We start from the raw sequence: 26,280 nt of genomic DNA, 5'->3' as shown, positions 1-26,280 counted from the left end.
GGAACAGAATCAAGTCCCTGCCCACCCACGTGCTCCTTGAAATCGGTGAGACCCAGACCCGGCCGACCCCACCCCCATTGGGCTAGATCCAGACCTGGACAGCCCCACCCCCACCAAGCCCCGCCGGGTGGAGGGCACAGCCTCAGGCCCCTGCCCCGGCCCAGCACCACGCAGCCTTAGATCCCTGCTGATTGCTCATTAAGGCTCATTATAGGAACTCGGTCTCTGCTGTGGGTGCAGCCATCTTCTGTTACGGAATCCCCGCCTCCACTGTGGGCATAGCCATCTTGACCGTTATGGTGTGATGGTCAATTTGCACATTCCCTCTTTATTAGATAAGATGGCAAAGGGGATTAATGTTGCAGGTGGAGTTAAGATTGCTAATCAGTTGACATTAAATTAAGATTATCCTGGTGGGCCCAGTATAATCACAAGGTTCCTTAAATGTTCAAGAAAAGAGACATGCAATTGGAGAAAGACTCACCCAGCCATTGCTAGTTTTGAGTACAGAAGGGGGCCATGAGCCAGGAATTCAGGCAGCCTTCTTTTCTTAGGAAGTGGTGGTGGTGATGGTGGTGGGGAGAGGCAAGGAAATGGATTCTCCCTTAGAGCCCCCAGAAAAGAATGCAGTCCAGCGGCTGTTGATTTTAGCTCAGTGAGATCCACTTCTGAATTCTGACCTCCAGAATTGTAACATAACAAATCTGTATTGTTTTAAGATGCTAAATTTGTTACAGCAGCAATAAGAAACGAATAGAGAAGCCAAGGAAGATTTAGAGTAAGTAATATGATTAGATATTTAAAGACTTGGTCAGAACATATTAATAATCCATCTATATATGGCTCTTTAGAAACAATCTAATTTGCAGGCTGTTGGGATCTTCCTGTCCGAGATTACATACCATGATCCATCTCTGACCTCCATTTGTGGATGTCATTTATGAAGGTCTCAATTAGTTGTAAGATCCCCTCAAATTATGTGTTTAAAACACTAACCAGACACTTTTTACTTTTACAAAAGAGATTTGTGATGTTGGGGAAAAATGCATTTATTTTATCATAAGCTTGCCTCGGTGTTTTAAAACTTTTTATAAGTCATTGATACATTTTGTATAATTAAAATAGTTTTGGCACTCATTTATGAAAGAAGATGTCAAGTTTTATTTACCTTGGGTTTAAAAATTTTTTTCAGTCCTTAGCAGAATTTCATATTCAGTTGTGTTTCTAAATAAACAGTACATTTATATATTTCATTTACTATAATCAGTCAGTAAAATACTGAACAGAATGGTTTTTAATATTACATGTTTCTAATTATTCCTCATGCTGAGACTTAGGATTCTCTAGGACACAAATCAATGTGTAAAAATTTGTGCTTTTTGAGTGGTAGTAATATCCTCTTCTTTTCTTTTAAGAGGTAATCAACCACAGACCTTGTATGCATATATGTATAACCCATGGGCACAGACAATAGGGTGTTGAAGGCCTGGGGTAGGGGGTGGGGGTAGTTGGAGGGGGTCAATGGTGGAAAAAAGAGGACATCTGTAATACTTTCAACAATAAAAATTTCAAAAAATTAATAAATAAATAAACCTAAAAATAATAACCATTGTTATTAATTTAAAACCATGTGTTTATTAAATTATTTAATTTGTGACCATATTTGTAAATAAACTAATTCAAATAAATTCATTTATGTAATTGCTTTGTTGAGTAGCAGAATACAGTAGGTTGGGCCACTAGAAGGTCTTTGCATAGTGATGCACATGTGAAGGATTATCCACTCATTTAATTCTTCTAAACCGTTCATCTGTCTAACTGATGCAGTGGACCAAATGGACACTTGACTAGTTAAAATGTAACTATATTATAGCAGCATATATTGAGAAAATTAAATCCTAAATCCTATCAGTCTGCAGGCCGACGCTCTATCCACTGAGCCAAACCAGTTAGGGCTAAATCCTAAATCCTAGAAGTTTAATCCAACTTTTCTTTTGTAATAATAATAATAAAAGCATAATATGCAAATTGCCCGAATGTCCGAACAGCAGAACAACTGTCCAGATGACCTCCCTGGACAGTTGTTCTGCTGTTCGGAACAACTGGCACTGTGGAGGCTGAGGCAGCCGGGGCTGTGAAGGCCTACTCTTACACGAATTTCATGCATTGGGCCTCAAATGTTTATATAATTGTTTATATCAGGACAACATTATTTTAAAATAGTTATTGAGAACAGAAAAACAGACAATAATAATGCTTAGTGAAAGCTAAATATTTGATTCAATCATAATTACCTTATGTTTTCTCTATTTCAAGGATATAAATGTCAACCAAATTCATCTTTATCTCTCCAAAACCTGCCTCTATTCTGTAATCTTTTGTTTCTATCAATGAGACCACGATTCACTGATATTAATACTTTTTAAAAATTTCACTGTCACTGTCCTAGTCAAGGCCATTATTGTTTGCTTCAATTATTACTATATCTTTTCACTGATCTCCTGCTGGGACTGACCAGCAGACCCTGAGCGACAGATGAATGATTACTCTAACACATGTTTGTGTGAAAGATAGGGCTAAGGGACTGCTTGGCTATTGGAACCAAACAGCCCCATTCGCTTGCCTTCTTAGGCTTTTATTGTAGCAACAGCTTGAATTAAAATTAACCTCTAGATACTATCAACAGGGAAAGTATCCTTGAGATAGCACATGCTTCTACAAGGTTGTGTCTAAAGACTAAACATTGAGGTTATAGGAAAACACCCGGGGGCTCGGACTTGTTTGGAAAAGTCAAGGCAGGAGCTGCCGCCTTTGGCAAAGTCCCCCCAAAGGCTCCTGACCTTTTGGAGAATCCTCCCTACAGACTTTCCAACCAAGTCCTGTGCTTCCCCACATCTCCCCCTTTTTGTTTTGCTGGCTGCAGAAGACAAAGGGAGGCTTCGAACTTTGCTTTGGAATGTCGGGGTCTGCAAAGCGTGTTCACTGCTGGAGTTCTGATTTTGTAGACTAAGAAAAACAAAGAGAATTACAATAACAGCAATGGTTAGTCTGATCAGGTACCAATTGATTCTAGGAAACCATGTGGTGGGGTCTGTCCACTCCAAATGCTTCTTTTTTTAAAAAAATATATTTTATTGATTTCTTACAGAGAGGAAGGGAGAGAGAGAGTTAGAAACATCGATGAGAGAGAAACATCGATCAGCTGCCTCCTGCACATCTCCTACTGGGGATGTGCCCGCAACCCAGGTACATGCCCTTGACCGGAATCGAACCTGGGACCTTTCAGTCCGCAAGCCGACGCTCTATCCACTGAGCCAAACCGGTTTCGGCTCCAAATGCTTCTTGACCGTATTCCAAGCAGTAGTCTGTTTTTCATGTTTATTGATAGCAAGTAAGGACTCTCTAATTTGCCTTTGCAACATGTTTACTTCTTCAGTAAGGTTATCATGAAAGACTCCCCATAGATGCTTTTTAACATCAATCCACTGCTGGTGACTATTGTTCCATTTTAAAGGGGTGACACATATGTGCTTATGCTCCCAATCGCAATTAAGCACTTGCTTGTATGCCATGGTGCCCTGTCTTTCTCCCAGATATTCATTGGCTGCCTCTAATGCCTGTAGTCTAGCTAATATTTTTTGATCTATGTGCTGTTGTATAGTGAATTCCCTAGTTACTTTATAGGCCATATTGTCTACAAATGTGGCCGTCTTCACAGACTCAGAAAGGGCCACCACAGCGATGCTGGCAGTAGTAAGAATACCAACAGCCAAGATGATGGCTGCAATGAGCATTCCCAAAAATCTTTTGGGCCACAATTGGCTCAGTGCTCTTTCTAAGACTTTGATAGCTGATGAGCCTTGCCATTTCCTGGTGAGATTAACAGATATTAGGATTTTGTCTCCTAAGTACCATAATAGTGTTGATGTTCAATGAAGTAATATTCTGGGTGGTAATACAGGATGCAAAATAAGCTCCTTCTCTAACCTGTACTAGAAAAGATGAACTATGGTTTATTAGTAGATTGGGGCCCATAACAAAGACATAGGGTTGAGTGGTATAAATCAGGCCATTGTCAGTAAGGTTATTAGTAAAACTTACACTATAGTGACTGGAGGAGTTCTGGTAGTCACCGTGCCATGCCATGATAGAGTTTAATCCAATGAGCTGGAATCCACAGTGGCCCTGTGGGGTAGAAACACACGCATAGCCTCTCCCCCATGTTAATAATTCATTGGGTCCCATCCAGTTGTTAGTGTCCACATCTTGCCACAAGACCTGTGGTGTCTGAGCTGGTGCTAAAGAAGTAAAGTGACGCCCTATGGGGGATAAAAAGCGATCATTCAAATTCAAAAAATTAAGGGTAAAGAGTGCTTTGGATAGCATCATAGCTTGGTCCTTGAGTCCCATATTCTCCCTTTTTTGTTTTACTAGCATGCTCTCTAATGTTGAATGGGCATGCTCAACAATGGCCTGCCCCTGTGGATTGTGGGGGATTCCTGTGGAATGCTGGATGGACCAAGTCCTGCAAAAGGTAGCAAAGGCATGGCTGCTATAAATGAATGAGCACTCAACAATTGTCAGTTTTTATCTTGGCTAATATAGCTATTATTGAAAATAGGTCTTATTGAATTCATGCAAAGAAAGGTATTGCTACTTATTAAGAATTGCTAAATTTTGGAGGGACAGGTAGGGAGAGAAATATATAATTTACCAAATTGCTTTAAAAATGCTTCCTTATATACAAAAAGTTTAAGAATTAGCAATACTTTTAACAAAAGTTAAAAAACTATATAATTTTTTTCTATTTATTTAGCTCTATAATAAACTAGAGGCACGGTACACAAAAATTTGTGCACTTGGGGGGGTGTTCCTCAGCCCGGCCTGTGCCCTCTCTCAGTTTGGGATCCCTTGGGGGATGTCCACTTGCCAGTGGGGAGCAGGCCTAAGCTGCAGTCGGACATCCTTAGCGCTGCTGAGGAGGCGGGAGAGGCTCCCGCCATCACCGCTGTGCTGGCAGCCATCAGCCTGGCTTGTGGCTGAGCAGAGCTCCCCCTGTGGGAGTGCACTGACCACCAGGGGGCAGCTCCTGCATTGAGCCTCTGCCCCCTGGTGGTCAGTGTGTGTCATAGTGACTAGTCATTCCCAGTTGTTCTGCTGTTAGGGTCAATTTGCATACTACCCTTTTATTATATAGGATAGAGGCCTGGTGCACGGGTGGGGGCCGGTTGGTTTGCCCTGAAGGGTTTCCCGGATCAGGGTGGGGGTCCCGCTGGGGTGCCTGGCCAGCCTGGGTGAGGAGCTGATGGCTGTTTGCAGGCTGGCCAAGCCCCCCAGCAGGGACCCTCACCCCATGGGGGTGAGGCCAGCCTGGGTGAGGGGCTGAGGGCCGTTTTCAGGCTGTCCACAGCCTCTTCAGGGTGGGGGAGTCCCGCTGGGGTGCCTGGCCATCCTGGGTGAGGGGCTTATGGCCGTTTTCAGGCTGGCCACACCCCCCGGCAACCCAAGCTCCCAGCCTCTCCTTTTTTCTTTTCTTTTTTTTCTGGGATTTATTTATCTTCTATAATTGAAACTTTGTAGCCTTCCAGGTCCAGCTGGAAGCCTGGGCAACCCAGGCTCCCAGCCCCTCCTTGAGCAGAGCCACAGCAGGCTGGAAGCAGGTATCTGGGTTTATTTATCTTCTGTAATTGAAACTTTGTAGCCTTGAGCAGAGCCAAGGGCCAGCCAGGGCAGGCGGGAAGCTTGGCTTCCTCCATCCCGGGGGCAACCCAAGCCTCCTGTTCGCTCCAGCTCCGTGACTGCTGCCATCTTAGTTGGGTTAATTTGCATACTCGCTCCTGATTGGCTGGTGGGCGTGGCTTGTGGGTGTGGCTTGAGCATAGCGGAGGGATGGTTAATTTGCATGTTTCTCTTTTATTATATAGGATTATTGTTTCTTCTGATTTTTCCTGCTAGTATTTCTATACATTCAGATACTTCATAGAGAGTAATGTAAATGACATGGAATCTTGTCCTTTCTGCAAAACACAATATTCCAGAATAACAATTAGCGCTATAAATGAAAGTATGATACAGTTGTTATTATTTGACAAAGCTTCCTATGTACCTTAACACATTTCGTACTGCTCAGGAGTTTTCTCGTGTTTCGCGCGCCATCTGTTAAGGACCGCTCACGAGTGTTCTCGTTTTTCACGCCCATGGAAAAAGGAGCGAATCTAGATACTTATGTAAATTTTGTCCCTCTTCATAGAGGAAAATGTTTTACACAGTACCATACGTTAACAAAGTACTAGGAACTTTAATTGTTTAATTGTTTTTGTAAATAAAAATGTTATAATTATTGAAAAACAACACCTAAAGTGCATTATGATGACTTAAATAACGTGCAGTCCCTGGCGTATGTCTTAGAGATTTCTGTGCGGTACGAAATGTGTTAAGTAGGAAATTTTCCTTCATGAGAAAGAAAACAAACACTTGAGGCATTCTGGAGCCTATCGGAATGATCTAAGGCCAATTCTAAGTCAAGGAAAAGTTTCTTAAAATTCAAACCCTGGGAAGGTAGTCAAATACATTAGACTAAAAGATTATGTATTATTATTATTAAACAGTATTAAGTAATTTATTTATTTAAAGTAATAAAGTTCCCGATTAATATAACAATGATTTTAATACACACACACACACACTGAGTGGCCAGATTATTATGACCGGCCAGATTATTATGACCACCCCATCAGTACAATGAAGTGAATTAATTATGCAAATAATAAAACCTTGAGTATTTGCTTAGGAAGTCTTCAATATTCAGTATTTTTGGAAGTGTCAATAAAGTACTGATGGGGTGGTCATAATAATCTGGCCACTCGGTGTATATATAACCTTTGCGTCTTAGGCAAATACAGGAAAAACTTCTTTTTCCCTTACTTTTAGAAATAGGCTTATATTTCCAATGGAAAATATACTCATATCCTTAAGAAGCATAATGAAGATAACATGACCTTGACAACTCTTAGGAGGCTGGAGAAAGGGTGGGTGTGTATATGGGGAGATAGCAGGTCCTGGAGTTTGTTCCTAGGACTGCAGTAACTCCTGGGCCTCTAACGGCTTTAGTATAAAAGTATCATTTTTTTTTTTTAACAAGGGGAGTGCCCCCTCCCCTCCACCTCACTGCTGCTGCTTCTTCGGCTATTCAAGGGTACTTCAGTAGCTCCAGCCCTTTAGGATAAATACTTGGGAAGTTTAAATAATTATTTCCCATATTTTTCTCTTTTTGAGTAGACTAACAATATGAAAACTTGTATATGAGAAGAGATTTTAAAAACAGAAACAAACAAAAAAACCCCAACCCTACAGTAAATGAATGAGTACTCACAAAAGGTGGACTGGGACATTAGCCTTAGAATCTCATTTTACATTAACCCAGTATAGCAAATGGGTTCTTAGTGGCACAAAGTCCAAACAGTAGAGACCAAGAATTCCCTATATTCATAAAATGGTGAAGTGCGAACTAAGTCCCCTAAAGATAAGAAAGTAAGCAAAGAACATTAATCAATAATCAAGTTACATTACAGACAGACAAGAACTTCTGCTAGCTAAGTTTCCAGTGGCTGATGTCTTGAGAGGGAGAGCAAGAAGGGTCCCCAAGATTCAGAATTTGTGGCAGCCCTAACCGGTTTGGCTCAGTGGATAGAGCGTCAGCCTGCGAACTCAAGGGTCCCAGGTTCGATTCCGGTCAAGGGCATGTACCTTGGTTGCGGGCACATCCCCAGTAGGGGGTGTGCAGGAGGCAGCTGATCGATGATGTTTCTCTCTCATCGATGTTTCTAACTCTCTATCCCTCTCCCTTCCTCTCTGTAAAAAAATCAATAAAATATATTAAAAAAAAAAACCAAAAAAAAAAAAAAACCAAAACAGAATTTGTGGCAGCTGCTGGGAAGTTCCTGCAATCCCTGCCACATGTTCAGCCTGCTACAAGTAGCTGGGGCCCCCAGCAAAGAGAAGTATGTCCCTTTTTTAAACAAATTAAGCCAAACAACAAAGACACAAAACAACAATTAACAGAGACACTCTACGTACAATATTTATAGGCATGCACAACCTACAGACAAGACTTAATAAACTAGAGTCCTTTCCATGGATCTTTCAGAAGATGTCTTATAGTGCCCGGGACTTACAGCCAGAGTGCGGCCCAGAGGGCGCCCAGATGGGGTGGCTGGTGAACATCCACAAACAGCCTGTTGTTCACAGATCTCATTATATTCTGCTCTCCATGATAGATATTGACTGGCGTCCAGAGTTGTTTGGGCCAAAATCTGCGCGTTCCAAAGAGTCATGTGATAATTTTCAGACAAGGCATTAAGGAATCCTTTTGTAAATGGACTGTTAGCTCCATTTTCCCTAATACTTTTCCTTATTTCTTTAAAGGTATTAAAGGAGAGCAGCTCATGAATTCTATTACCTTGTTGATCTTTGACAAGGGTGTCAGAGCTGGGCAAGCACAGTTTTTTCAACCTATGATGCTTGAAAAACTGTGTACCCAAATGTGAAGAGTGACTTTGGACTTCTACCTCAAACTATGTACAAAAATTAACTCAATATAGATTAGAGACCCAAATGTAAGAGCTAAAACTATAAAGCTCTTAGAATAAATACATATGTAAATCTTTATACCATAGAATTAGACATAGTTTTTTAACTATGGCACGAAAAACACAAGCAACCAAAGGGAAAATAGATAATTGTACTTAAAATTTAAAACATTTGTCCTTCAAAGGACACCATCGAGAAAGCGAAAAAGCCCTGGCTGCTGTGGCTCAGTTGGTTGAGTGTCTTCCTGTGCACCAAAATGTCGCCAGTCGGGGCACACACTCAGGTTTTGAGTAGATTGATGTTCCTCTCTTTCCCTCTCCTTTCCTCTCTCTCTCAAATCAATTTTCAAAAAAACATTTCAAAAAAAAAAGTGGAAAGACAACCACAGAATGACAAAGTATTTTCAGATATTATATAACAAACTTTTACAACTCAACAACAATAACAAAAAATGCAAATGACCCAATTCAGAAATAAACAAAGATGGCAATTGATATTTTTTCAAAGAGGGCATATAATTGGCCAATAAGCACATGAAAATATGTTCAAAATTATTAGTCATTAGGGAAATGCAATTCAAAACTGCAATAATATACCATTAGAATGACTAGAAGAAGAAAAAAGACAGTAACAAGTGTTGGTGAGAGTGTGGAGAAACTGAAACCCACGTACATTGCTGGTAAAAATGTAAAAGATGCAACCCCTTTGGAGAACAATTGGCAGTTCCTTAAAAATTTGAATGCAGAGTTACTTTGTGACCCAACAATTCCATTCTTAGGTATATACTCCAGAGAAATGAAAACACATGTGCAAATTAAAACTTATACACAACTATTCATAGCAGCATCATTCATAATAGCCAAAAAGTAGAAACAAATGTCCACCAACTGATGAATGGATATATCAAGCCTATATCGATAGAAGGAGTATTATTTGACTAGAAGGTATGAAATGTGGATATATGCTACCACATATATTTTTAAAAACATTAAAATTGAAGGACAAATGACAAATTTGGAATAATATTTGCACCACGATAGAGAAATGATTCAAAACTTAACATGTGAAGAAATCTTAGCAATAAATAACCATCTCTTCAGAAGAACACTAGGTGTGGTGGTTAATTTTATGTGCCAACTTGACTGGGCTAAAGGGTGCCTGGACAACTGGTAACACATTATTTCTGGGTGTGTCTGTTAGGCTGTTCCTGGAAGAGATTAGCTTTGCATCGGTAGACTCAGTAAAGAAGATCCCCCCTCGCCAATGTGAGTGGGCATTGTCCAGTCTGTCGAGGGCCTGCATAGAGCCAGAAGACAGAGGAAGGGCACATTTGCTCTCTGTTTGAGTTGGGGCATGACATTGAGACTCCTGGTTCTTGGGCCTTTGGAGTTGGACTGGAATTTACATCGTTGGCTCCTTGGTTCTCAGGCCTTCGGGCTCAGACAGAATTACACACCCAGCTTTCCTGGGCTTCCATCTTGAAGAGAGCAGATCATGAGACTTCTTAGCCTCCCTTATTGCCTGAGCCAGTTCCTCATAATAAATCTCTTTGTACAGGCCTATTTGTATCCTGTCGGTTCTGTTTCTCTGGAGAACCCTGTCTAGGCAAAAGCATGAACAGGCAGTTCAGTGAAAGCATTACAACTAACTAAGCACATGAAAAATATGAATAATCTCACTAATACCCAAAGAAATACTAATCAATATAATATTGAGATACTTTTCCTGCCTATCAGTTGACAGTTATTACATTGGTAAGGACCTGAGGTCTCATGCACTGCTGGTGGGAGCATATTGTCAGGGAGCAATTGGAAATACATACCAAAATCCTGAAAAAGACACATACTATTTTTCCTGGGGCTGCTGTAACCAAGTACCATAAACTGGGTGGCTTAAAGCAACAGAAATTTGTTCTTTTACAGTTCTGAAGGATAGAAGTCTAAAATCAACATGCCAGAGTGGCCATTCTTCCCCTGAAGGCTCTAGAAAAAAAATCCTTGCCTCTTTCTAGCTAATGGTGGCTGCATGCAAGCCTTGGCACTCCTGGCCTTGGAGCTGCATCACTCCAATTTCTGTCTCCTTCATGTGGCCGTCTTCCGACTGTGTCCTTGTATCTTCCTCTTCTATCTCTTTTAAAGACAGTAGTCATTGGCTTTAGGGTCCACCCAAGTCTATGATCTCATCTTAACTAATCATATCTACAAAGACCCTATTTTCAAATGAGGTCACATTCTGAGGTTCTGAGTAGACATGCATTTGGGGGAAGACATTATTCATCCTGGTACAACATGCATACTCTTCGACACAGTAAAACTGTTTTGGGCAGTATATCATAGGAAAAAATGATGGAATTATTGAAAGATGTAGCTATAAATGTATTACTTGCAGTACCATTAAAAATTGCAAAACAGCCCTGGTCGGTTTGGCTCAGTGGATAAAGCATCAGCCTGCGGACTGAAGGGTCCCAGATTCGATTCCGGTCAGGGGCACGTGCCTGGGTTGTGGGCTCAATCCCCAGTGGGGGGCGTGCAGGAGGCAGCCGATCAATGATTCTCTCTCATTCATTTATGTTTCTAGCTCTCTCTCCCTCTCTCTTCCTCTCTGAAATCAATAAAATATATTTTTTAAAAAAATTGCAAAACATCTGAAACAACCTAAATGTCAATAAAATGGTACTGTTTGAAGGAATTGATATAGACATACACTTATATGATGAAATACTGTGTTATATTATATTGTTGACATGTATATTTTTTTAAAAAAATGTATTTTATTGATTCTTTACAGAGAGGAAAGGAGAGGGATAGAGAGTTAGAAACATTGATGAGAGAGAAACATTGATCAGCTGCCTCCTGCACACCCCCTAACTGGGGATGTGCCCGCAACCAAGGTACATGCCCTTGACCAGAATCGAACCTGGGACCCTTGAGTCCACAGGCCGACACTATCCACTGAGCCAAACCAGTTAGGGCGACATGTATATTTTTTTTACAAAAAGGATGTTTCTCTTGTATTATGACAAAAAAGTAGGTTACAAAACAGTATGATTCCATATTTGAAAAAAAGTGCTTATGTATTTATTACATATATACATACACACACCAGTAATTTTTTAAATTAACTTTATTGGAGTGATAATGGTCAATGATATGATACAGGTGTCAATTGTACAATTTATGATATATCACCTGTATATTGTATTGTCCACTCAAAGTCAAATTTTCTTCCATTAGCATATATTTGACCCCTTTACCCTTTACTACCCCTCACCCACTTCCCTCTAGTGACCACCATACTGTTTGTCTGTGTCTATGAGGTTTTGTTTGCTTTCCTTGTTTGTTCATTTGTTGCTTTCATATCCCACATATGAGTGAAATCATATGGTTCTTGACTTTTTTTGTCTGACTTATTTTGCTTAGCATGATATTCTCAAGATCCATTCATGTTGTCGCAGATGACTGTATTTCATCTTTTTTATGGCTGAGTAGTATTCCACTGTGTATATGAAACACATCATCTTTATCCAGTTCTCTACTGAAGGACACCAGTTGTTTCCATGTCTTGGCTACTGTGAATAATGCTGCAGTGAACGTGGGGGTGCACATATCTTTGTGAATAAATATTTCCAAAGATACCCAGAAGAGGGGTTGCTGGGTCATATGGTAACTCTATTTTTTGAGGAGCCTCCATACTGTTTTCTATAGAGGCTTCCAGTTTTCTTCTCCAATAAAGATGGCCTTACTTTTATGATGAGAGAAAACCCAGAAATGTCACTTTTAAATAAATGAAACACATGGGAAAAGATTAAATAATAAAGCTCAGAGGATCAGTGTACTGAAGATGAAGCTACCTACTCGAGAAAACCATCGTGTGTTGTACTTGTTTACCCATCCCACCCAACCACGTTACTTTACTACAGTGCTGAGGGGATGGAAAAGCCTTTCTCCAGCCCCCTTTGAGGGACAATCCTAGGTTTCTCTAACGTGTTCAAGGCAGAGCTGTACACGGAGCAGGCATTCGGAAGCTGCCTGGGATCATGGAAAAGGCTGTGGTGCCTACACCCTGTAAGCCAATCACTTAACCTCTTGATCCTCAGTTTCTTCACAGACTGAGGATTATAAATAACATATACAATGTCCCAAGAAGGTACTATTGATAAGTACTTGTGGAACAAATAAACCTTGGCATTTGCATTGAGGCACCAAGTAGGGAAAATTTCACAGATGAGGAAAGAGGTTAAGGACTTTGTCATAAACTGTATTTGTAATGTTGAAGCAACAGCATAATTTCTCATATCATAATATCAACTCTCCATTCCTTACTTCATAGCTGATAGGAACATATCTACTTGCTACAGCTTGCATTATTTTAAAATATCTATAGAATCATTAATTAAACAGATGTTTAGCAAGCATCCGCATTTGGCAGGCTTTACTCTAGGTTCTGGGGATGCAGTGTGAAGGAAATCCCTGCTGGGTTGGAGCTTTTTTTTTCTGGTGCAATCATCAGAGGACTTCACTCACTCAGTTCTGTGGTAGGTGCACTTACTGCTTGGATTTGAGATGGCATCTACCTACTCCATCCATTGAGCTCTGTTTCAGCCAGCTTTATCTCCCATGCCTGTGTGATATATTGAATGTCCATTTTCTGACTAATGTTGAACACTTTGACCTTCAGTGATTTTTAAAAAAAATCTTTATTGTTGAAAGTATTACATATGTCGCCTTTTTTCTCCCATTGACCTCTTATATCCCATCCCTGGCCCCCGCCCCAGGCCTTCACCACTCTATTGTCTGTGTCCATGGGTTATGCATATATTCATATAAGTTCTTTGGTTGATCTCTTCCCAACTACCCACCCTCCCCCACCTTCCCTCTGAGATTCGTCAGTCTGTTTCATGCTTCTATGCCTCTGGATTTATTTTGTTCAACAATTTATTTTGTTCATTAGGTTCCACATATGAGTGAGATCACGTGATATTTGTCTTCCTCTGACTGGCTTATTTCGCTTAGCATAATACTTTCCAGGGCCTCCATTCTGTCTCAAAGGGTAAGAGATCCTTCTTTTTTACTGCTGCGTAGTATTCCATGCTGTAAATGTACCACAGCTTTTTTATCCACTCATCTACTGATGGGCACTTGGGCTGCTTCCAGATCTAAGCTTGTTGAATTGTGCTGCTATGAACATAGGGGTGCATATATTCTTTCTGATTGGTGTTATAGGATTCTTAGGATATATTCCTAGAAGTGGGATCACTGGGTAAAATGACAGTTCCATGTTTAATGTTTTGAGGAAACTCCATACTGTTTTCCATAATGGCTGCACCAGTCTGCATTCCCACCAGCAGTGTACTAGGGTTCCCCTTTCTCTATATCCTCACCAGCATTTATCATTTGTTGATAGTAGCCATTCTGACAGGTGTGAGGTGATACCTCATTGTCATTTTAATTTGCATCGCTCACCAACTTTAGCAGTCTGCTCAGATCCAGAAGTTAAGTGAATATTACTAATTTCCAAAAAAAAAAAATGCAGATGTAGTATTAACACATGATAATAAGTTATAACTAAAGGAGCACTGGTGGGTGGGTGGATTACTCTACAGGAGGTAGTGAGCCACTTTTCAGAGAAGCATTTAAGGGGAGAAGAACAACTCTTCTGTGAGTAGCAGTTCAGATAATTAGGGCATTTTCCATCACCGTCTCCCATGCCCCCTATACTCCAGCACATTGGATGACTCAGTCTTTCTGGAACATCTGTACACAAAGTCTTTGCACATTGCATTTCTTCTTGGAATGTCACCTTCCCAACCTGGTCATTCACCAAAAAGCCAATCCCATGAAGACACAAATCCAAAGTCATCTGTGCAGTCTTCTCTCAAAAATCTCAACACTCCTCACTCATTTGTGGATTATAATGAACAACATAAACTGATGAACAAAAATAGATCTAGAGACAGAGAAGCATCGATCAGATGCTCAAACCTCAGAGGGAAGGCAGAGGAGGGTGGGCTAAGGGGGAGAGATCAACCAAAGGACTTGTATGCATGCATATAAGCATAAGCAATGGATACAGACACAGGGGGATGAGGGCATGAGTGGGGGGATAGGGGACAATGGGGGGGATAAGGACACATTTGTAATATCTTAATCAATAAAGGAAAAAAAAATCTCAGCACTCCAAAGCCACACCTTCACTTCCTCTTTTGTGACTACAAAGCCCTTTGTGAATATGTTACTATTCCTACACTGCACACTCCTGGGCAGGCAGGGAGGGGAGGGGTGAGGAGTGAGTAATAGCTAATCTGTTTTCTGTCCAGTACTCAGTAGTCAAGAGCGGTTTGTTGCCTAAATGATCATTTCTGAAAGTCTGTCATTCTAAGGAGGAGAGCTACTGAAATGCAGATCCCTAGCCCCGCTGAATCAGACTCAGAAGGTGGTCTTTTTGTCATGCAGTCCCCTGGGCTGTGGACAAACACTCTTCTAGGTTAAGCACCACTCTGCTTCTGCCCAGCCCAGAAGAGCTCTCAAAAAAGCTCCTTTTAGCTTCTCCTGTTCTTAGCTTGCTTTTCACATTTTCTATTTATTTGACCTTCAAATTCTTCCATGAGATTATTTTCATTTAGCTTTCAGATACATTCTGGAACCACCTGCCCTAGAACTTGGTTTTTTAGCTCTCATATAATTTTGTACTGTTTGTTCACTACATTCATAAAGTGTGTGTATGTGTGTGTGTGTGTGTGTGTGTGTGTGTGTGTGTGTACTTATTAATGAAGTCGTGAAGATGTGAAACTTTGTGGAGTTTTTAAATGGATCAGTTACACTTTTTTATTCCACGGTGCTTTTCTGATCATACGTTTATATTGTCAAAAAGTCCCTAAAGTTACAAATCATAGCTGACATAGAGATGTCTTACAGGATTTCAGAAAACGGGGGATTTTGGATGAAAATATAATTAGACCCATGTTGCAGTTGATAATGTTTTAAGAATTCATTTTCTAACCAAATTTATTTTGGAAATTATTTAATCAGCTAAACCCATGCTTGTATTATATCTTTCAATACTACCCTCCCTACCCAAGTGCAATCAAAAAAGAAACTGGAGAAAAAAGCCAGTCTCCCCATTTCTGTATCTGAGATAATGCCTAACACAGAACCCGGTCCCCGTAGTTTAGTTAAATGGATCACGTGTTTTGTGCAGTGGTTTTTTTAAAATGACTCAGTAAAGGAAGAAAGTGAGTTCTGCCTACTCTGCCCACATGATTGAAATGCAGTCCGCAAGACACTTATCACACAAAGAACCTACCCAAGAAGAGTTCTATTAAAATATGAATCCATTGTGGTAGGCTGAAAAGCATGCGATTATGCATCTTGATAAACCCTAAAATAAGATAATGGAAAATAAGTAATAATAAGTCTGTAATCCAATGTTCCACATCAAGTGAAGACAGTGTCTTCCCTTCATGAACTCACTGGAAGCCTTTATATTAATTAATATACTTAGAATAGCCCACTCGATCCTGTCACTTTGTTCATGAATGCAGAAGTCAATTTTTTTTTTCCCTAAAAGGTAGGCATTAAACAAATCTATCGCATGCCTCTTTTTCTCCTGGCTTTTAAAAAAAATTACTTTTTTCTAATTAAATTTATTGGGGTGACCTTGGTTTCTCCTGACTTTTTAAAGAAAGTGATTACATGGAAGTTTAGGCCGCAAATGACTCAGACTCTGGTGAAGGTTATTTGGGCAACATGGATTGTGGAAGTTAGGAAATGCTGCCTTTGCAAATGAAATACAAAGAAAGTCAGAACTATATGAAGAAGTTTCTCCAAGGGAATGCTCCTTGTCCTACATGACCAAAGACACTGCGTCTATAAATTCACCTCAGTGAAATTGCATCCATAGCACCAAAAACCGACCCTGGAGCCAAACTGAGACTGGAGGGAATAAGCAAAGGCTTACAATGCATTTCTCTGAGAATGTACCAGGCCTGCAAAGAAATGCTTTGGCCCACTAGTCCTCAGGAGGGCTACACCAATTTCATTCCCAAAGAATCACTACACTGATTCTCCAAGAAAGGGATGCAAAAGTCAGCTCTTCTCCCTGACCTCCAAATCGGGAGCTCTGAAGAGAAGACTGGAAAGCCCTAAAGATAAAAGACCCGGGAGGCAGTGCTGTGCAGTGGTTAAGAACAAACACTGCAGTCTGATTCCCAGCCTTTCCATTGCCGCTGCCCCAGTTTTCTCATCTGTAAATGAGGGTGCTCATAATATTTGCTCATTTGGATTAAATGAGATTTGGATTAATGAAATGCTTGACATACAGTCAATGAATGTTAGACACGACGACGATGATGATGATGATGATGATGATGATGATGAATTGATGATTTATGATGATGATGATGATGATGATGATGATGAGATGTCATACATTATTCCACGTGCCCCTCCCCCAAAGGAGAGAGATTCATGGTGGAGCTATTCTTGTGCCAGGAAAACCATCAGGCTTGAACAACCTAGAAAGGAAAGGAGTCCCTGTGACTGAATTTCTAATTCTTTTTCTAGAACACTGCTTTGAAATTTCACTTATAACTCATTTTAAAACTTTAAAAATCTACTGATCCACTTAAATAGAATTGAGAAGAAGTCTAGGGAGAATCTGGGTTTGGCTCCACAGAAATTTTAAAGATAGACTAACTGGAGAATCAAGATATATGAGAACGAACAATAATGATTTTTAAGAACATAAGGTTTAGCTTTTAAAATAGTTTCCTTTCAAGGTGTTATGAGCTTTAAAAGTTGCTAGGGTATTATAAGATCATTATTTAATCTATGATACTCTGGAAAGAATGCAGTCCATGAAAAAGAATACTTGGATTTTGATCTCAGGAAACTTTGAGCTTGTGTGAATGAATTTTTATTATTTTTTAAAATATATTTTATTGATTTTTTACAGAGAGGAAGGGAGAGGGATAGAGAGTTAGAAACATCAATCAGCTGCCTCCTGCATACCCCCTACTGGGGATATGCCCGCAACCAAGGTACATGCCCTTGACCGGAATCGAACCCGGGACCCTTCAGTCTGCAGGCCAACGCTCTATCCACTGAGCCAAACCGGTCAGGGCGAATTTTTATTATTTTTTTAAATCCATTCACACAAGCTCAAAGTTTCCTGAAGGCAAGAAACATTCCTTTTGTCCCAAGTGAAACCAGGACATACTTAAAACTCACTCAGTGAAAGCTTTTGTCTGACTTTTTCCAGAAACATGTAGGTGTGATTCTCCTGGTCACGTCATAGTGTTATTGTCATTTGAGAGAGACATTTAACTCCCTCACCCTCACCCCCTAAAAATAGTAAATAATTCAAACTGAGTTAACTTGCAAATTTTAAAAATCGGCTGTAATTACATTTGGTTGTTAGTTGTTATTCTCTAAGATGTTTAGTATACCCCTTGTGCTGAGCATACACAGCAAAAAGGGCTCTGATGTGTTTTTAGGGTTTCACTCCTCACAGCTTCTACCTCCAAATCTAGAAATTTCTCCTTCCTACAAAGAGCACACGCAGTTGACACCTACTCTCCTTTTATAAGCTAATTTACCATGATGTAGAAAGGTTTTAATAGAAGGAAAGGAAATGTCCAGCACATTATTGGAAATAAGCAATAGAAAACTCAGATCCCCCTTATGAGCATTTCCTTAATGCAAAGCCCAGGCCCCCAGGAAAGGCCTTACCACACTGTCCTTTCTGCTGGCTGGATGGTGACTCAGGCTTCCCAGCCAGGTCTCCAGGGGCAGGATCTCTTCTGGGAAAAATATTACAATCGTGTTTGTAGTCCTGCCTTCTGCTCGGAACTTTCTTGGTATACATCCAAGAAGAGAATCATGGAAATGTAGAGCTAGAAATTGTTTTGGAGACGACAGATTAGAAAAAAGTGAAATCTAGAAAAAGGACTTATTTACTCAAGCCCAAACACCTAAAAAATATTAGGACTGGAGCCCTATCCAATGGTCTCCATTTCTTCTAAGCCCAACTGCTGCTTTGAAGAACTCAGAATTCAACATTTCACAGAAACTCTTCGCTTTATCTTTGTGTTATTAATAGAAGTGGAACTGTATAGGCAGAAGATAAATATGCAGTGACTCAGTCATTAAAATAATACTATTTGCTGGGTTTTAAGCATGTTATGATTCATTAATGCTACCAACATTTTTGAAATTTCACTGTTATCAGGCATAGTTCTACATGTGAAGATACAGAAAAAAAAAAAGCCCTTGTCCTAACTTGCCAGCGAATGGGGAGGCTGACATAAAACAGACAAGGGTGATGCTGTGTGATCCTAGCTGTGATCGTGTGGGGTGAGGCCTCTATGGCCACATGAAGGAGGGGGCTTAACTGTGGGGTAAGAAAGAGAAGGATCCCCCTAACAGGTAATGCCAGAACTGCATCTTGAAAGAAGGGACTAAGGAAAAAGGCATTAAAAGGAAAAAGAAGAGTATTGCTAGTCAGGTAGCTGTGACAGCACATGGCAGATTTGGGTACAGAAGTGCTTCCACATGACTGCATCCCAGGCTTAAGTGAGGCCAAGGACAGGCAGGGATCAGGTCATGATGAGCTTTGTATATCATGCTAAAATGTTTGTATTTTACCAGAAAATAATGGGAAGGTATTGATACATTATAGGCTGTAAAATAATATGACTCAAGTTATACTATAAAGCAAATAGATTTTTTTTCTGTTCCTTAATATCAGATACTTTGGTAAAACATCTGAGAGTAGACTGTGACAAAATTGCCAGAATCTACTTCCAATTGTCGAGTTGACAGAAATCTCAATTTCCTCATCTGTAAAATGGGGATCATTATAGAGTTGTTGAAAGAAATACACGAGTTAAAGCCTGTTAAGCATGGATTACAGTGTCTGGCATATCGTAAAGACTTAGTAACTGTAAGCCGGCATTGTCTTCATTGTGTTCATCATCATTATAACAGACTGAATTGGAGAAAATGGAGGAGAATCCTAGGGGCTAATTTTAACATCTAAAGTTAAGAGTAATTTTCCAGTTCTGCTGCATCTACATTGCTTAGGGTAATATAGGGTCAGAGAGTACTCTGTGGGAGGCATGGCTGGGAAAAGGCATTGGTTAGCAGATTGCACGGATTGTGTACTTGGGGGGAACTTTTCTGCTGATTCTGTTGTCCAAGAGAATGTAAGATAAGAAAACATGCCCTGACTGGTTTGGCTCAGTGGATGGAGCGTCGGCCTGCGGACTGAAGGGTCCCAGGTTCGATTCCGGTCAAGGGCATGTACCTTAGTTGCAGGCACATCCCGGGTGGGGGGTGTGCAGGAGGCAGCTGATCGATGTTCTCTCTCATCGATGTTTCTAACTCTCTATCCCTCTCTCTTCCTCTCTGTAAAAAATCAATAAAATATATTTTTAAAAAAAAGAAAAGAAAGAAAGAAAACAGGAGTTTCCGCCCTTGAGAGCAGTATCTGAGCAGAGTAGAGGCTTGGTTTGTTAGTTAAAGAAGGAAAAGGAAAATATTAATGTCCATAGAAAGAAATGGGAGATAAAATTAACTTTTTTTTTTTGCTTCCCTTCGTTGATTGACAGGCTCTCAAAAAGAGAGAGTATAGTTTTAGTTTGCTATTAGATTGTATCTAGCTGTTTATAATATATCCTTATACTGTAAGGACTGAAGGTTATGTTTTCCTGTATTTTTGTTACTAGCATATTTTCTGTAATTGGGCCAAATTTGAAATTTGTAGCAGGTCCTCATTTCATTCAGTGTTGTTTCAGTATAACGTTGATGCGATGTCCAAGGAACTTCACTCTTGTTTATATCAGTTAACCTGTGGTGAAATTGGTTTTGTTATTTGGTTTGGTCACAGTTCCAAGAACCTATCAGTGACATTAAGCAAGGACTTACTCTAGGTTAGCAATTTAAATTTGGTTGTATTAAAAATAAGGTAGGTTACAAATAGATTTAGTATCTGCATGCCATCTCTATAAAAAATGGACTATATTTCAATATTTCATAGGATAATAGGTTTACTTTTTGTTGTTTTGTTTTGTTAGTGCTCCTATATCCCTCCCTGTAAGAGAGAAAATCAGAAGAACTTGGAAAGTGTCATGAATTGGCAACAGTACTGGAAAGATGAGATTGGTTCCCAGCCATTTACTTGCTATTTTAATCAATTTCAAAGGTAAGCCAATATTTACATGTACCTATTAAACTTGTTTATAGCCTTTTGTAGTTTTACACTATGACGTATTACATTAATTAATCATAGACTGTGCTAACTTGAAAAATATACAACATGGAGATTGTCTCAATTCTTTCCAGCATGTACTCTACAGGATGGGAGGCATGCAAAGAATCTGCAAGCAAAAAAAAAAAAAAAAAGAGGAGAGAGAGCGCACTTGTATCTTAGAGTGCACCATCTGGGTACACTGAGAATGTGCCTTAGGTAGGATCATTGTATACTAGCTAAGGTGTAGGTTTATTAGCCTCTTGGACAGCTTCAAATATCATTTTCCCTTTTACTTTCTATTCTGATGAAGTACCAATAAAATGAGTTCATACCATTAAAACTTTGTTTGAGTTAGATCTCAAGCTATACCATATAATAATGTTTCCTTGGATTAGAACACTTCAGTACCCACACAGATCGATCATGGTAATCTATTCACCAGACATTATTGAGTATTTACAACACTTGCTGGACATCTCCACTTGTGTGTTTTACAGTTATGTCAAACTTTCTTTTCCTCTGATGGTCCCTCTCTTGGAGAATGGCATTACCATCCACTTGTTTACCTAGTCCAGAAACCTTTGAGTGATTCTTAATTCACTTTTCTTTTGTATACTTTATGACTTATGTTCACCATCATGCTGATTGTACCTCTGTGACATCTGTTCTGTGCCTTCCCTGTGCCACTGACTTAGTTATTCATATTATTTCTCAGCTCCATTAATGTAATAGTCTTCTTCTTCTTTTTTATTTTTATTGAATTTATTGGGGTGACACTGGTTAACGAAATTATACAGGGTTCAGGTGCACAATTCCACAATATATCATCTGTACACTGTATTGTGTTTTTACCACCCCAAGTCAAGTTTCCTTCCATCACCATTTATCCCCCTATACCCTTCTCCACCTCCCCTCTCCCACCTCCCCCATCTCCACCCTGATTCCACTGCATACCATTTTGTATGCAGCTGCCAAGGTGATCTTTCTAAAACCTGAGACTAATCAGGTTACTCCTCATAGTTTTTGAGTCAAGTCCAAATATCTTGGCATGGTCTATGTATCAGGTACCTATTTCTGTGTAATAAACTACCCTAAATCTAACAGCTTACTACAATGATTCATTATCTCTTCTGATTTTGTGGGTTGGCTGGGAGGTTCATCTGTTGGTCTCTCCTGGGCTCATGTGCAGTCAGATGATGGCTAGAATAGCTGTGTGGTCCATAAGGTCCTCTTCTCTCACCTGGTGCTGGCTCAGATGAAGCACCTGTTCTCCACCTGGCCTCTCATTCTCTAATAGGCTAGATCCCCTTCCTTATGGCATGGCAGCCTCAGGACAGCATTTCAAGAGAGCCAGGCCTTTGCTTTGGAACTCACATAACATTACTTCTGATAGGTTCTGTTGGTCAAAGGGAGTCAGGATATAGCCCAGGTTCATGGGGTGTTGAAATAGACTAAAAGCTGCAAAGGTGGTGTGGCTATATTTAATCTACAATGGCACACAGACCTCACACCCTAGGCTACCACCTCTCCAGCCTTATCTCCATACTGACACTCTTTGTAATAGACTTTCTGAACAATGTGCAGTTCCAGGAATATCTGATACTTTTATATCCATGCCCCTTTATTTGCTTCTTCTGCTTCTTGAGGCCTTGCTGAAGACTCCTCAGATATCACCTTCTCTGGGCTGCTTTGCTTGATCACCAGGTTTCATTTAGTTGTATATCAGTCAGGATGCCATCTGCTGCAGATAAATATAAAACTGTGGCTCAAAGTGCCAAAAACAATTGGGAAATTTATTACTTCGTACATCAAGAAATGCATGAGTGGGCTGACATTAAGGTTGTTTGATGCAATGACTTACAGTGCCATCAAGAACCCCTTTCTTCTAGATCTCAGTTCTGCCTCAGGTGGCTCCCTGATGACCACAGTATGGCTGCTGTGGTTCCAGATGTTACAGCCAGACACAGCAGTGATCAACATCAGAAAGAGCCTATCTCTCCTGACATATTTTTATTTTCACAGCTTCCCAAAGCCAGCATCCCCTCAGGTGTTTTGGTTTATAAGAGTTCCTTTGCCTATACACCTAAACTAATCACAAAGAAGAACAACCGGAATCTACCTCTGAACGGGGGATAGGCAATGTGTCCTAAGGTGCATAGAGGAAGGGTATACACCTGAATAGATTTGGGAAGGAAGAAGACAGGGGATGGAATTTGTGGAACAACCAAAAGTACCAGCTATTATAAGGTGTGTCTTCCATGTTCTGTGTATAGCTGTGACCCTTGCTTTCTATAACTATACCAGAGGACCTTTAAAAATAAAATGCACTGCAGATCAATTAAGTTAGAACCTCTTGTGGGTGAATGTAGGCATTACTATTCTTAAAAATTAACTCCAGAAATTCTGATATATGAGAAATGTATTATATTATATAATAGTTATTACTATATATCTCATATATATCTATTATGAGATTCTAATACATGTACATTCTGATATACAAGCTATATGTTAATCATTAATATATCTTATATATTATATGAAATATATCTATATGTTTACATTAGACATATATATACATAATGTTTGAGATATGTTAATATATTTATAAATATATCTAATAAACCAAGGCTTGACAATATATGGTACATTGAGTATATAATGAGTGGTGAATTTTTAAGCTGGAAAAGTAGCTTGGGGTTAGATTTCTAAAGAATCATACACACCATTCTAAGGAGATGGTTTTTGCCATACAAGCAATGAAAATTTGTAAAAAGTTGTGTTTTCTTTAAACCAAAGACTGGCATGACTAGATCTCTGACTTAGAAAGTAACTGGTGTGAGTGCTGAATGTGTGTTGAAGGGAAAAATAGTGAAAGGCAGGTAACTCTGACTCAGTGATGGGGAAGTGAGGAGAGTACTGATCAGAAAAAATAATATTTTTGAGTGGCTATGATGTGCCAATTATTGCGAATAACATCTTGTTTAGATCACCACATTTCTTATAGTCGTTCTAAGCACCAGTCCTATTTAATAGATGAGGAAATTGAGTCCTAAAGGAGTTAAATAACTTGCCCAGTGCACACAGCTATTAAGTGGAATCCAGTTAGTCTGATCCCAAAGCTCCTCCTATCAGCCATCTGCAGTGGAGCTTATGTGAGAGCAATGGAAGGGGAAGGCTCTAACAGGGCATATGTCAGGCAAGACATTTAGTTACAGTCAGTAGAACTGAATGACAATGTAAGTGATGAGGAAAAAGAAGGCATCAAATTTGACTGAGTTTGAGAAAAAGCTGGTCCAGCTCTGACTATGCGGAAGTTGAGGGACTCATAAGATACCCAGAGATGCTTGAAGGAGTTGGAAATACAGACCTTTCATCCAGGAGCAGGAGGTCAGGACCAGTGTTATACAGATCTGGGAATTGGTGGTGCACAAGCATCCTGGTTGAAGCACAGAGAAGGAATGCGCACTGGGAGTACATAGAGAAGAGAAATATGACAGAATCTGGGGATCATCTACATTTAAGGTATAGGTAGGAGGAGATGGAGAAAGCAGTCAGATGGTGAGAGCAAAGTAAAAAAAGAATACCGTAGTATCTTGGCAAACTTTTCAGGTTTTAAGGAGAAGGGGGTAATCCAGAAGGACTCCTGAGAAGTCATCAGTTTGGGCAAGTAGAAGTCTCCTAGCAATCATTGTGAAAACAGTCCTAGGATACTGGCTTAGAAATCATCTACAGCCTCCGCAGATGAGGATGTGAAGGCATTAGTAAGTGCAGGGGACTCATTCAAGAAGCTTTCCATGACTGGAAGGAGTGTGGGGAGGAGGTGAGTAATTGAGAGGGAAGGAGGAATGGATGCAGAGCAGTGAGCCTGCTAAATACTAAAACTGCTGAGAAGGACACATTGACTATAGGTAGTAATTAAGACAAAAGTGGAAGAAAAGGAGATAAGATGAGATAAATAGGTTAAGAAGTAGGGATACTCTTTTCTGTGAGGCCGGAGCCAGGGAACGAGCGTAGGCACCAGCAGGCAGGAGGAGAGCTGGATGTGGAGCCCAGGACTATCTGGATTGGGTGGTCCTTATGCTTCCAGGCCCAACCAGGGGCCACGTTCAGAATGTGGGTGAGCTTGCGCTTGCACTTGGAAGCAGAGCACCCCTTCTCGTGGGCTGTCCTGACTAACCGTCTCAGTCTCCTAATAAACTCCCCGCACTCCCCACTCAGGCACAGAGTTCTCTAAATGCTGCCTCCCCCAAACAGGTTGCCTCTTATGAGGGCACGAAGTCTGAATATCCTCAGTCCCCAAGCAGGGCTGTTCCTGTGGAATAATGGGGACCATCTGAAAAGAGCTAACCCTCATTCTATACCAATTCTGTTAACTTCAGGAATAGAAAGTTAAGCCCGTCGTACCTCCCTCAGAATGGATGCTCATTCCCTCTCCCTCATCTCACTGTCTCCTCCCCAAACTGTCGGGGTGTAGATAGACGTGGGGGTGTCTGTCACAACCCAGCAGCACCCGAGACATGAGTTTAAGTGACTCCGGGAAAACAGAAGATTGGAGTTTGGCTCTTTTACCATGCCATATGCGAGAGGAAACAGGAGTGCTGGTTGGAGGTGGGAACATGGCAGCTCTTAGTACACTTTTTACTACTGCTAAGTATGAGATAAAGATAGGCTTACTGTAGAGACTCCCAGCTGCTCTCGATAAGACGAACTTTACATTTAAAGTAACCTTTAGATTTCACTCACATGCAGGAAATAGGGAGAGTAGTTATCAGGAAGTTTCCATTTTTACGTAAAGGGGGTTATTTTAAAAATTGAAGACAGATTATTGGAGCCTTAGCTTTGCACTGTGTAAGCCTCCTTTCGGAGAGCTATCCTCTGGAGTGGGATCTGCAGTGGCCAGAGCAGCCACCAACAGCCATGCCTGTGTGGGAGGCCAGTCCCCACGTGGTCACCCTGCTCCACGCTCAGAACGGACACTGAGGGCTCCGTGGAGCCTGGCACGGGCTGCTCCCATTCAAGGCCGTCTCGTGTAACCCTCCAGCTCCTTGCCTCCTTCAGTCTTGGGCTCACAATCTCCTTCCAATGTGTATACTTCTAGTTTGCACAGTTTTACATAGGTGAGGTCACACTTACCCTCCCTACACCACTTTTTAATCTCTTATCCTTCCACTTGTTAATCTCTTATCCTTCTCAGGCTTCTTTCTCAGAAAAACCTGAATTATGCCCCCATACCGAGTATGTTTTGAAATTTTCATTCCAGTGCTAGAAAACATCTCTGTGGTCTGTCTTCTCATGCTGTTCTCCTCTTCATCTTTGCCTTAAATGGCTTCCCCTTGAAAGGAGGATGGCCCTGGGAAGTGGTTACTCACTCCGCAATTGCTTTTGGGTCTAAGGGCCAGGAGGAATGATCAGTCTTTGTTTTCGTGTTGTTGTTTTTTT

General features: G+C 40.5%; 1 protein-coding gene across 2 annotated transcripts in view; it reads left to right on the top strand.

Annotated features, from left to right (window-relative positions):
- Positions 1-26,280, top strand: part of KCNMB4 (potassium calcium-activated channel subfamily M regulatory beta subunit 4) — a 55,975-nt gene that overhangs the window by 6,383 nt on the left and 23,312 nt on the right. The window contains exons 2-3 of one of the 2 annotated variants that reach the window (XM_023759451.1): positions 20,663-20,790; positions 20,931-21,033. In XM_023759451.1, coding sequence (XP_023615219.1) covers positions 20,663-20,790; positions 20,931-21,018 — 216 coding nt within the window. In that variant the 3' untranslated portion in view covers positions 21,019-21,033. Of the gene's footprint in view, positions 1-20,662; positions 20,791-20,930; positions 21,034-26,280 lie in introns of those variants that run through there. The other variant, XM_006095469.3, reaches the window with a different exon arrangement.

The sequence above is a fragment of the Myotis lucifugus genome, unplaced genomic scaffold (genome assembly GCF_000147115.1).
Source record: "Myotis lucifugus unplaced genomic scaffold, Myoluc2.0 scaffold_156, whole genome shotgun sequence".
Lineage (NCBI taxonomy): Eukaryota > Metazoa > Chordata > Mammalia > Chiroptera > Vespertilionidae > Myotis > Myotis lucifugus.
The sequence above is the reverse complement of the archived record's forward strand: the minus strand, read 5'-3'. Positions and strand labels throughout refer to the sequence as shown.